Source organism: Cricetulus griseus, chromosome 8 (genome assembly GCF_003668045.3).
Source record: "Cricetulus griseus strain 17A/GY chromosome 8, alternate assembly CriGri-PICRH-1.0, whole genome shotgun sequence".
NCBI classification, from domain to species: Eukaryota; Metazoa; Chordata; class Mammalia; order Rodentia; family Cricetidae; genus Cricetulus; species Cricetulus griseus.
In genome coordinates this window covers 73,846,552-73,859,419 of record NC_048601.1, presented here as the reverse complement: position 1 = coordinate 73,859,419, position 12,868 = coordinate 73,846,552, and the positions used below count along the sequence as shown (strand labels likewise).

Sequence of the window (12,868 nt, the reverse complement as noted above, 5' to 3'; positions counted from 1 at the left end):
TTCTTACTTGTAAATGCCTGGCCTTAGCTTGGCTTATTTCTAGCCAGCTTTTCTTAACTTAAATTATCCCATTATTCTTTCACCTCTGGGCTTTTACCTTTCTCTATTCTATATACCATCCTTTCCTTCTTACTCCATGGCTGGTTGTGTGGCTGAGTGGCTGGCCCCTAGTGTCCTCCTCCTCTTCTCCTTTTCTCACTCTTCTCTCTTCTTGTTCGTCTCTCTTCTATTTATTCTCTGTTTGGCAGCCCCACTTATTTCTCTCTCCTGCCTAGCTATTTGCCATTCAGCTCTTCATTAGACAAATCAGGTGTTTTAGACAGGCAAAGTAACAGTTTTACAGAGTTAAACAAATGCAACCTAAAAGAAAGAATACAATACATCTTTGCATCATTAAACAAATATTCCACAGCATAAACAAATGTAACACATCTTCAACTAATATTTCCACAACACTGAACTTTTGACAATGGGCCACCAAGTTACCATGTGACCTGAGCTGTGCATCACGAGCTGGGTGTTATCCGACCCAAGTCATAAAGTAGGACATTCACAGAAGCAACACATTAGGAAATGGAAGAGGTAAAAATGTGATTGGGTCTAAGCAGGTCCTGAAGGCACAAGTAAGCTACATGAAGAAGTTGCCCCAATGCTTATGGTTTCTACTCATGCTACAATGCTGTTGGTTGCCAAGCATGCACCTATAGGCTCATAGGATGTACCCTCTGATTGGTTGACTGAGGAAAAGAACTGACTTCCTCAGGTTCTCAGTTCCTCAGAACTGAGACTAGGGCCTGGTTTACTAATGATTCTGCATGTTATACAGGAACAACCTAGAAGCAGACAGCTGCAGCATTACGATCCCTTTCTGGGATAAACCGGAAGACACTGAGGAAGACAGTGATCTATCTATAAGTCATTTTATTGCTATGTTCCTTTAGCAGAACAGTAGTGTTTGGTTTCCCTCTAGGTCTGTGGCCTATTTAGCCTCAGGTTCTTGGCTCCATGGGCAGTGTTGGGTATGGGCTCCATCTCATGGAGTGGACCTTAATTCCAACCAGACAGTGGCTGGTTACTCTCACAACTTATATGCCACTATTGCACCCGTGTATCTTACTGGCGGGTCACCATTGTGGATCAAATAATTTGTAGTTGGATTGGTGATTACCTTTTTCCTTTGGCAGCATGCAGAGTACCTTCCAGTACCAATACTATTCAGTAGGAGTGAAGGTTCCAGGTAGACACCATGTGCTTGACTTCTCCATGTGCAGTGAGTTATGTAGGTGTTGTCTTCAGTACTAGGGCCTTGCTGTCAATGTGTGGAGGGCAACTAATAGCCTTGACAATATCCTTGGTTGTTTGGGAGTTTCCATGGGGATCATTTGTCTAACAATTTGACTAGATGTAACCCATTCCTGGCACTGGGGCTTTGAGGTGTCGAAAGTCCATATCATTCCTGTTGACTCCCTCTCTTCCTCCTGGTTGTTGTCTCAACATATCAGCTCTTAGCCTCTGCTCCAGCACCAAGCCTGCCTGCTGCCATACTTCCCACCATGCTGGTCATAGACTAACCTTCTGAAACTGTAAGCAAGTCCCAAATAAACCTTTTCTCCTATAAATTTTCTTGGTCATTGTGTCTTTTCATAGCAATAGAAAAAATAACTAAGACACCAACCATAAAATGGAAGTCATCACCAAGTTGTTAGAAAGGAGTAACTTTTTAAATTTTATTTTATTTTTTTAATTTTATTTATTTATTTTGGTTTTTTTGAGACAGATTTCTCTGTGGCTTTGGAGGCTGTCCTGGAACTAGCTCTTGTAGACCAGGCTGGTCTCGAACTCACAGAGATCCACCTGTCTCTGCCTCCCGAGTGCTGGGATTAAAGAACGCCTGGCAAATTTTTTTTTTAAGATTTTATTTATTTATTATGTATACAACATTCTGCTTCCATGTACATCTGCACACCAGAAGAGGGCACCAGATCTCATAATGGATGGTTGTGAGCCACCAGGTGGTTGCTGGGAATTGAACTCAGAACCTCTGGAAGAGCAGTCAGTGCTCTTAACCTCTGAGCCATCTCTCCAGCCCCTTGTTTTATTTTATTAGTTCAAATTAGGAACAAGCTTGCTTCAGATGTCAATCCCTTCTCCCTCTCCCTCCTCTTCCCCCCAACATCCCACCTGCCCCTAGCCATCCCCCCTCTACTCCCCAGCCAGGGTAGAAAGGAGTAACTTATTCTCTGCTTTGAGGTGGGGTGTACATGCAGGTTGGAGTCCTAGGTTGCTGGATGCATTGTTACCAGATTTTTATGCACATTGCCCAAGTCAAGTAGAGTCCTAGGTTGTCAAGTCATTCCCTATGCTTTTTTTTTTTTTTCTTATCAGAATGACTTCTTACTAGACCGAATCAGGAGAAAGACTGATTTGAACCAGGTTTCCTGACCCTATAGAAAATTCAACATGATCAACCAAACCAACTTCTGAAAGAAAAGTAAATGTCAAGCTTTATTCAGAACAGGTGTGGATTGTGGTGATATCTTGTTTGTACTCTAACAATAAAGCTTGACTGAAGATTAGAGGGTGGAGCTAGCCACTAGTTAACCATAGAGGTCTGGAGGTCTGTACAGACAGACAGGAAGTGATATGGCTGGGTGGAGAGAAGAAATGATAAGGCGGGAGAAGACAGAAGCATACTCTCTTTTTAGTGTGAGTGTTTCGTAGAGGTAAGAGCTCTAGTGGCTGGCTGCTCTGCTTCTCTGATCTTTCAGCTTTCACCCCCTAATATTTGACTCTGAGTTTTTATTATTAAAACCAGTTAGATCCTGTGCTACAGTGGATTTGCTGCTGCTTATAGTTTCCATCCATCTCTCCTTTCTTCTAGAAGTTTTTACCACCTTTTCTTTCTGCAAAACACAATGTTCAATAATCTTATTCCGTTTGGTCCCCAGGAGACTGGCTGTTCCCTATCTTTCCTCCTTAGGTCTATTGCTGAATATTTGATGACTGCCTCCCAAGTTCTTTTCACTCTACAACTTTTGGTGATTTGCTGTCATCAGTGATGGCAGGTAGCATTATTTTAGCAGCAGTGATCTTTGCTTCACCAAAATCTGTGTGATGTTGACTGCTGGGTGCAAGTCCTGCTTCTTCTTCAAGTGGTAAAGCTTCTTATCACTCTTCCTGAAGTGAGCAGAATGATAGTTATGAAAACTGACTTCCTGATGATGCTCAATACCAGTTTCATTTCAGCTTATTTGGGGACTTCCCAAGCTGGCCAAGGTGGTCATGGTTCAAAGCACTCTGAATTACATAGTCTGTCTCAGCCTAGGTAGCAAGTCCAAAATGAGCGAAACAACTGAAGTCTCAACTGGGTGTTATGCTGCATACCTATTGGTTATAGGCTTATAACACCTTTGGTTATAGGATTATAACACCTATAGCTTATAGGATTATAATCTTAGTATTTAGAAGGTTCAGACAGGAAGATTGCCACTAGTTCCAGGACAATTGTGTGTCAGAAACTAAAACAAAACAAATCAACATAAAAGAGAACAATGTTAAAATTAATATTGATGAAAAATACTCCTAAGAGGGAACTGGAGAGATGGCTCAGTCGCTAAGAGCACTTACCCCAGCAGACCCAGGTTCATTCCTCAGAATCCATATTGGGTGGTTATAAGGGGATCCAATCCTCTGACTTCTTAGGTACACACACACACACACACACACACACACACACACACACACACACACACTTAAAAGTAAAAACAAACAAACCATAACAACCTATATATTCTCTGGGAAGTAAGCCTAGCATTCAAAATGGTTCAAAAATAAAAGAGGACAGGAAATTGGTGCATAGGGAGGTGGAGTGGAGCTGGGAGGAAGAGTTAAGGGGAAGAGTTGGGGTGAATATACTCAAAATATGTTGTATGGGATTACCAAAGAATTAATGAAGCTATTTTAGAAATGCTTCTAATTACAAGTAGTAAAAGACTAATACATGATCTTTCTTTCCTTTGGATTTCTTCGAGACAGGTTTTCTCTGTGTAATAGCCGTATTTGTCCTGAAACTCACTCTGTAGAAACTCACAGAGATCTGCCAGTCTCTGTCTCCCAAGTGCTGGGATTAAAGGTTCGTATCACCACTGCCCAGCAATAAATGATTCTCAACTGTATGCTTATTTGGTAAATAATTGCAAACATTAGGTTTGTTGTTTTGTTTGAGGCCAGTTCTTACTATATAGCACTTGCTGCTCTGGGATTCAGTGTGTATGGAGATCAAGCTAGCCTCGAAGTTGTGGCCACCCTCTCACCCATGCCTTCTGCGTGCTGGCAGTAGAGGTGTGCACCACCACACCCAGCTCTACATATAACTTTATGACTGCCCATCGTAACTCTCATTTGTCTATGGCAGGGCCTGGAACCTCAGGCTCTCCTCTCTTCTTATAGACTACATTCCTTTCCCATTGTTCACATTATTTCTTGAGAATAAGAAAATCCAATATTCCAGACCACTGAGCTGAAAAGGAATCTGCTGGGAATGAGTTAGGGTAGCCTTTGGTCCTTCGTGATTGCTACTCAAGAGTGGCTCATAAACTATGCCAAGGGCAGCCAGATGAGAGCGAAGGACAGCTGAGGGCTGACTTTTGAGCATGCTGCTGTGTAATGCTTTTACATAGAGAAGGCTGAACAAAGGGAAGGTATGATCCAAAGGAGACATCACACTTTCTGATTTCCAGGGTTTTAAAGTTATGAAGCATATTTGCCTTTTGTTAAACAGATTACATAAGCAAATGTCAAGGTGATTGCTTGAAGCTAAGTGTGAAGACTCCAGTAGGTAACCCTAGCACTTGAGAAGCTGAAGTAAAAGGACTGTCACCAGTTCTAGGACAGCCTGGGCTACAGTCTCAAAACACCAGGAAAAAAAAAGAAAGAAAAAGATTGCTCAAGACACCAGACAGTGTTTGCAGGGAATGACTAAAAACCCTTAGTGGGCATTTTCAAACAATGACTTTTGCCCTCAGATTCTAACATGCCTTCTGAGATGTCAATTTCAGATGAGCTATTGTTAATGATTCATTGACTCCGTAAATACATACTGAATACCTATTAAGTGTCAGGCACTTTATCATAGTTGGAGACTCAGTGAACACATCTTCCTTCAGTTTTCAATCTGGGGATGGTGGAGCTGGAGTGGTTGAATACTGATTTAAAAAAAAAAAAAGAATCAAACAGGAAGAGGCCAGCTGGGACCAGTACTCTAAAAGACAAGGAGTTCAGTGGTATGAGTGACTGAACTTCATCTGCGACATGGGCAGGAAGAGAAGTTTCCACAAGGAAAAGAGCCTGGGATTTGAAGTTGACAAAAGCTTTGGGTCAGAACAAAAGAACCAGAGACACAACCTGTGTGATCCAGGCACATAGAGGGCCTGGTGGGTGTTACAGAATTGAAGAGAAGTTGGAAGGAGTCCACCTGCAGAGATCATTGAGAATCAAGTTCTTTGGTATGATTGTTTCTCTTTTCTCAAGAACAAACTAGGGAGGATTCAAGACAAAGGTCCTGAGGAAAGCTCTGGTACAATGTGACTCATCTCTCCTCCCTTGGAGCTTTTAATTCTCGCCAAGATTCATTGTGCTCCAGTGGGGCCTCTATGTGTAGATCCAGTCGAGGTTTATTACTTAAATTTGGAAGTGAATAATTTCATGTTATTATCCAATGCAATGTGACTGTAGTTTTCCATTCTTCCACAGGTGCATTATTGAACACTGTGGCTCAATCTTAATTGTAAATAAAATGACTTACCTGCCTCAATAGTACAGGTATTATGATCCAACGTTAATGACATTTACACAAAACATTCAACTAGGTATACAGTATTTTAAAAGTGAGTTTTTATTATGACTATATTAAAAATTCAGTGTGTGTGTGTGTTGGATATATTTGTTAGTGTAAAGGCATAAGGTCCATAATAGATGCCTTTTTTTTTCTATTCACCTCTATTTTTTGAGACAGCATCTAAAACAGAACCGGAAGTTCACTGGTTAGGCTACCTAGCTTCAGCAATCCCACTCCTGTAGTGCAGAGGACCCAGGAGTTAGCTGTCACCTTGGCCTTTTACTGTGTTCTTGTGCTCTGAGCTCAGGTCCTTGATGTAAAGCAGGTACTTTACTGACCAAGTCATCTTCCTTGCCTATTGCAAATACCAACTGCTCCTCCTTGCCAGATCTCAGTGTGGTGTGAGAACCCATGGGGAAGAGGGGGAAAGAGGCTCCTTAGAGATCCTTTTTAGAGGTCTGTGAGGTTAAAGCTATTTTCCCATCTTAAAGATAGCGTCTTCCTAGGTAATCCTAGCTGGCTTGGAACTCCTCCCTGTAGACCAGGCTGGCCTCGAACTCAGGGATTGATATGCTTCTGTTACTTGAGTGTCAGGATTAAGAGTGTGCGCCACCACACTCCACCAAGGTGTTTTCTCCTTCCTTTCTTCCTTCCTTCCTTCCTTGGTTTTTCCAGACAGGGTTTCTCTGTGTAGCTTTGGAGCCTATCCTGGCACTCGCTCTGTAGACCAGACTGGCCTCGAACTCACAGAGACGCTCCTGCCTCTGCCTCCCGAGTGCTGGGACTAAAGGCGTGCGCCACCATCGCCGGCTCCTAGGTGTTTTCTTAACACCCAGAGGTTATTCTAATTAAGTCCTTTTTGGACTGGTTACCTCACCCTGGCCAGAACTTCTTCCATTTCTGCAAGTCAAACGTGCCATTCCACCTTGGACATGTTTACCGACGTTGCTCCAGGTCTGGCGCGCACCGCGCGGGGCTGTGGGGACGGACGCCCGTGGTGCCCCAAGGCCAGCCCGCCTAGAGTTCCGCTCTCGGCGCTGACTGAGGGTGGGGTGAGGCAAACGGACTTCCGGCTCAGCTAGGCTCCGCGCGGCCGCTTGCAGGCTGAAGCCGTCCGGAAGGCAGCCCGAGACACTTAGCCAGAGAGGGCGTTTCCGGCGCGCCCCGCCTGGCGAGGGAGGAGCCACGCCCACACAGAGGGGCGTGTCCTCCAACCGGCGCGGGAAAGGGGCCGGCGCCGCGTGCGCGCGCTCAGCCGGCGGCCGCGCGCAGCACGTTCAGGGCGGGGATGGCGGCGTCGGGCGGGCGTCGGCGGGCGGCTGCGGCTGCTGGCGAGCGGGGCGCCCAGAGAGGAGGAGGCTCCCGGAGGGGAGGCAGCAGCTACGCAGGCCCCAGTCCCGACGAGTGCACCCGGGGCTCGGCTCTCGAGGCTGCCTCTGGCGAGAGTGAAGGCTTTGGTGAAGGCGGACCCTGACGTAACGCTCGCGGGACAGGAAGCCATCTTTATCCTGGCGCGTGCCGCGGTGCGGCGGGAAAGCGAGGGCGCCCGGCCGGGGGGCGTGGCATATGGGGGGGCGTGGCGCGAGGGGGCGTGGCTGGCGTGGCGGGCCTAGGTGTGCTGACCTGACTTGTCAAGAGGCCTCCTAGCAAGGAAGGCTTCTCTGCAGGGTCCTTTGAGTTTGTGAGTCACTCGCCTCTTCACGAGGGCCCCCACAACTTTAGTTTGCGTCTCCGGTGGCTCACACAGAGCTTGGAGGGGTCCCTAGTGAATGAGGGGGGTGGGTTTGTAAGTATCAGCAGGGGAATGACGAGCTAGCCTGCTCGGGAAAGGGGTAGCAGAAGTATCTTCATGAAGTTAAGGGGGCAACCTGAGCTTCTAGAACTGTATGATAAGTTCCCCCCCTCACCCTTTTTGCTCCATTTATATACAGGGTCGCCCATCTCAGTGGACTAGAATCAACCAGTCTTTCTTCCGCTTGCTTGTTTCGCAGGAGCTGTTCGTGGAGACCATTGCAAAAGATGCCTACTGCTGCGCTCAACAAGGAAAGAGGAAAACCCTCCAGAGGAGAGATTTGGGTGGGTAGAGTCACTGTGGTACCTCAGGGTGGACAAGGGAACCATGGGCTAAGCTGGCTTGCTTTCTTTCGTTTGTTTCTGTTTTTGGAGACAGGGTTTCTCTGTGTAATAACGTCTGGTTAGAGCTTTGCTGTGTAGGTCAGGGTGGCCCGGAACTCACAGAGATCCACTTACTTCTGCCTCCTGAGAGCTGGGATTAAAGGCGTGCACCACCACTCCCCACCAGTTAGGCTTTCTTATAGCTGGTTCACAAGGCATCACTGAGACAAGGGGAAGTTTGGTTTTTGATTTATTCTTCTAGCTGGTAACCCTTGGGCATGTGGAAGCCTTTTCAGATTGTCACTCTCTTCTATGCTCTCTCATTCCATTTTACAGTGGAATGAAAAGTAAATTTAGGTATTAAATAAGACTGTAGGAGGTCTTACTGAACAGCGTTTGTGTGGGCTTTTATAGAGAGTATGTAAGAATTAATAGTGCAAAATTGGATCTCATGACATCAAGGGATATATTTTATAAATAATATAATTTGCATAAAACCCCATGTCGTGGTATTAAGTGGATTGTGCAGTTTTGGGTCTGCTGTACAAATGACAAGAGCTAATTAAATATCCTTTTCCCTTGTTTTTCAGATAATGCAATAGAAGCTGTGGATGAATTTGCTTTTCTAGAAGGTGAGTTCATCGTCTCCACAAATCATTCCCCTGCAGATAGATGATGTGAGTTCAAACCGTATAAAGACAGGTGCCTGGTTCTCCTCAGTATACATGGGAACAGTTCTCCTTGCTTCCAATTTTTATGGAAAAAAAATAATTTCCCATTCTTGGGAATTAGAGTTTCCACTGGGAAACTGATAGCTTAAAAGAAGGAAGGAGTATAAAAAACACTAGTGGGGTTAGCTGGATTTAGAGTTTGAATCCCACTTGAATCTTCATCCCTAAATATCAGTCTTGCCCCTTATCATAATGTTAGTAATTAGAAACAATTTGTAAATGTTTTTAAAGATTAACTTTTATTTATATGTATGTGTGTTTTTTTGTGTGTGAGTATATGATACATGTGTGCAGGTACCCACAGGGGCCAGAAGAGGGCATCCAGACCCCTGTGCAGGTGGTTGTGAGCTGCTAAACTGGGTTCTGTGAACTAACTCAGGTCCTCTGGAAGAGCAGCAAGCACTTTTTTTTTTTTTTTTTTTTTTTTTTTTTAAAGAGTTTATTTATTTATTATGTATACAACATTCTGCGTCCATGCATATCTGCACACCAGAAGAGGGCACCAGGTCTCATAACGGATGGTTGTGAGCCACCATGTGGTTGCTGGGAATTGAACTCAGGACCTCTGGAAGAGCAGTCAGTGCTCTTAACCTCTGAACCATCTCTCCAGCCCCGTAGCAAGCACTCTTAATCATGGAATGACCTCTCTGCCCAAAGTTCCTAACTTTTAAAGACGGGATCTCATGTAGCTAAGCTCTTCACCGTGTAGCTTGAGAGTGACCTTGAATTCCTTTTCTTTTTCAATCACCACCTAAGTGCTAGTAAATAATAAAATAGTAATAATAATAATAATCTTTGCTTACTCTTTCACTCTATTCTGCGTCCCTGTGTCAACCTGTGCCCCGACACTCTTTATATGTTCTTTTTGAATCCCTTTTAAAGATACCTTTCCTGTGTCTGCTTCAAGTCTAGATTTTTTGAGTATTCTCTTTTAAGTTGTAGATCTTTGTCTTTTTACCTATTTGAATTAAAAATAACTTCTGTTAGTTGCCCACTTTGCTTTGTAGCCCAGTCTATGGTCATCTTTGGCAGTGTTTTATGTATGCTTGAAGAGGAGTATTCTAGTTGCTAGGTACAAGGTCAAGGGATACTGTGCAGATAATTCTGTTTTGTTTACTTGTTTTATAAGTTACCAAGTAAGAATTGCCTGTTAATTTCTCCAATCACAACTGCAGGTTATTTTCACTTATAATTCTGGTTCTGTTTATAAGACCATGTGGTTAGGTATGTAAAAGTTTAATATTACGTTGTGACAGCCTATAGTATTTAATTTATAGATGGACTGTTGTTATTTCTAGTAGCGATTTTGAGACTCCCACTTAATTCCACCTTCCCATTTGGACCAGACTCTGAGGTTTGACTATTGTTTCCCTCAGCCTGCCAAACAGCCCTTCTCAACCCTCTCTCAGATTGGTAGATACCTTCAGGGCCACCATAACTTTAGAGGCTGGCCTTACTTTGTGACTTTGCCCTCTCTAGGTTGTAGATTTGCCTGTTGATTCATTTTCAATTATTGAGAAATTATTTTAAAATGAGTTTAGCTTTATTCCTTGTTCTCATCAGAGATTTGCCAAAGTTGCCAGGTATGGTGGCTTATCCTGTAAATCCCAGTCTTTAGGAAACTGAGGCAGGAGGATTTTAAGTTTGAGGCTAGCCTGTGCTACAAAAGGAGCTCCAGTCCAGCCTGACCAGTGACATACTGCCTCAAACAGCAACACAAAACCCCAAAGAAAGTTATGATTCTTTTGTTAGAAGTGTCTCTGGTTTGATTTTTCTAATGTTATTCCTCTGAATTATGCTTAATTACAGGATTAAAAGATAACTTTGGCCTCTCCTTGTACTGCGTAGGCTCCTTCGGTTCAGTACTTTTTCTTCTGTGCAAATATGAGAGGATAATGAAACTGTTTTGGAAGGTGTGTGTCTGTAAAGTGGTGTGGTTGTTGCTTTGCAGCTTCACTCCAGGGTGAATAGGTGAGGGAGTGGATGTCATGTGGAGACCCACAGGCCAGAATTCAGAATGCAGAATGCAGAATGCTTCCTGGGTGTGTGATTGCTGGAGGCTGCTCTCGTGTTCCCAGATAGGCTGTGCACTTGGATGTTTTAGAGAAACGCCTGTGACTTTTTTCTTTCTTCTCCATATATGTTTAAATCCCTGACTTCTGCATATAGGGAGGACTGTAAGAGGCATGTGGGGAGGCAAGCACGTGTCATGTGGGTCATTAGCTTCTTTTCGCTTTCGTCTCTTTCTGTCAGGCCTGGTAACTGGGTCTAGCTTAGTGGTTCTCAACCTTCCTAATGCTGCGACCCTTTAATGTAGTTCTTCATGTTGTGGTGACCCCCCAACCATAAAATTATTTTCACTGTTGCTTTATAACTGTAATTTTGTACTGTTATGAATTGTAATTAAATATATTTGGAGATTGGGATTTGCCAAAGGGGTCACAACCCATAGGTTGAGAACCATTGGTGTAGCACCTGCTGGTTCTAGGGTGGGAATAGTGCCGCCTCTCTTGCAGCCCTCTCTACTAGGCTCAGTTGGTTTTTGCTTTATTTATAAATCTGCTTCAGTGAGATGTTGATAATTCATTCTTTTTTATTGTTGAAATTGCCCAATTGCTAGTAGATCTTTGTTCTCTGTCTTTTTAAAAGCTTTTTCTCTTTTGAATAGAAGTTTGGAGGTTATGCAACCTTGTGAGCTCAGGTGCTCAATATAAATTGGGATTTTCTGAAAACAGATTAGATGGACTGGAGAGATGGCTCAGCAGTTGAGACTATGATAGCAGAGGGTCCCAGCTCAGTTCCGGCACTCACATTGGTGGCTCACAGCCTCCTGTAACTCCAGCTCCAGGGGATCTTGATGCCTTCTTTTGGTCTCTATGGGTATTGTATACACACAGTCACAAAAAAAAAAAAAAAACCAAAAACCAAAAAACCCACATGTAATTAAAAGGGAGTCTTTTAAACTTATAAATGCTTTGCTTAGAGACCCTATATTATTTTTTAATGTTCACTGAGTAATGCATCAATTCTTTAGCTCTTTTCCAGCTCTAACCTCAGTTCTGTGCATTGGTAGGCTTAATTCCCAATTGACTACCCTCTCTAATGACATCTCCCCCCTGGGTCTTTGGGATAGGTATTCCTCAGGTTGGGATTGCTGTTACCGGCAACACCCGGTGTGCTTTACTTTCGCCCAGTTTGTGACACTCCCGCAGACTGACACCTCGATTTACACATTGCCCTTTGTTCTTAGGGACTTTGGATTAATTGCGGAGCTGGATGATTTTGTGAGCCTTTGCTGTATCCTTCATCTTTCCCTGTGTAAGCCTCAGCTTTGGAGAGTCCGTGTGCATACAAATCTTCTTGTTCTACTTTACCCAAGCTACAAGACGAAGAAACCTCTGATACATTCTCCACAAAGTCTTCCATTATTCGAGTCTGTCTTCCAGTTCAGGCCTGGATGTAGCTGATGCTGCTTGGGGCAGAGATGAAAGGACTGTATTGCATAAGTGGCTCAGTGATGGAGGAAAACCAGGATAAAGGTCTTTGGTCAGCTTCTTTCCTGTTTTACAGTTTTGCCTTTGCTCTTGCCCTGTGACTGGAGAACCATGCAATCAGGCACAGACTTTCCTGTGTATGACAAAATTTAGATAATGTTATTTAAATTTTATCTATGCTATGGTATGTATTTGTACCCTTTCCTTTAAGTTGTGAAATATACATAATATAAAGTTTCCCATTTTAACTTGCTTTTCAGTGTGTTGCTCAGTGGCATTGAATATATTCAAAGTGTTGCACAGCCATTACCATCATTTGCCTCCAGAACTTTGTAATAATGTTCTCAGCCTGGAACATCATGTACATGGAACAGTAGCTTCCTGTCCCTTTCTCCTCCTGTGCCTGGCTAAATTATTATTACTTTTTTTTTTTTTGGTGAGAAGGTGTAGGTGGTATATTTGGAATACTTAGAATGTTCAGGAAGGCAACAGAAAGCCTCGGCCCAGGCTTCTTACAGCATTCTGCGGTGTAGATCTCTTCTAAGATACAAAGTCTGCAGGATGTTTTCTCCAGAATAATAAACTCAGTCTTGTAGCATGTTAAAAATAAACTTTCAGAAAAGTACTAAGTTATAGAAAAGTGCTTTTGGGTCCTTCTCACAGAGTCTCCCATGACTGACGTTTCAGGGTTA

General features: G+C 43.6%; 1 protein-coding gene and 1 long non-coding RNA gene across 2 annotated transcripts; both read left to right on the top strand.

The window, feature by feature from the left end:
* The first annotated feature begins 6,768 nt into the window (after positions 1-6,768).
* Positions 6,769-12,429, top strand: Pole4 (DNA polymerase epsilon 4, accessory subunit). The gene is made up of 5 exons (XM_027429549.1): positions 6,769-6,888; positions 6,976-7,359; positions 7,828-7,912; positions 8,542-8,583; positions 11,933-12,429. The coding sequence occupies exons 1-5, from the start codon at positions 6,769-6,771 to the stop codon at positions 11,944-11,946; spliced, it is 645 nt and encodes a 214-aa protein (XP_027285350.1). The 3' UTR covers positions 11,947-12,429.
* On the top strand, positions 9,191-11,614 carry LOC118238759. The gene is made up of 2 exons (XR_004771062.1): positions 9,191-10,595; positions 11,418-11,614. It is a non-coding gene; the product is annotated as an uncharacterized LOC118238759 (long non-coding RNA).
* Positions 12,430-12,868: the final 439 nt, after the last annotated feature.

Excerpts from the sequence above, each read along its gene's own strand:
- Pole4 (XM_027429549.1), top strand. The coding sequence starts at position 6,769 with ATGTTTACCGACGTTGCTCCAGGTCTGGCGCGCACCGCGCGGGGCTGT. Across the intron at positions 6,889-6,975 it reads CGGCGCTGACTGAGGGTGGG|CCAGAGAGGGCGTTTCCGGC; the intron begins GTGAGGCAAACG and ends CGAGACACTTAG. Across the intron at positions 7,360-7,827 it reads TTATCCTGGCGCGTGCCGCG|GAGCTGTTCGTGGAGACCAT; the intron begins GTGCGGCGGGAA and ends CTTGTTTCGCAG.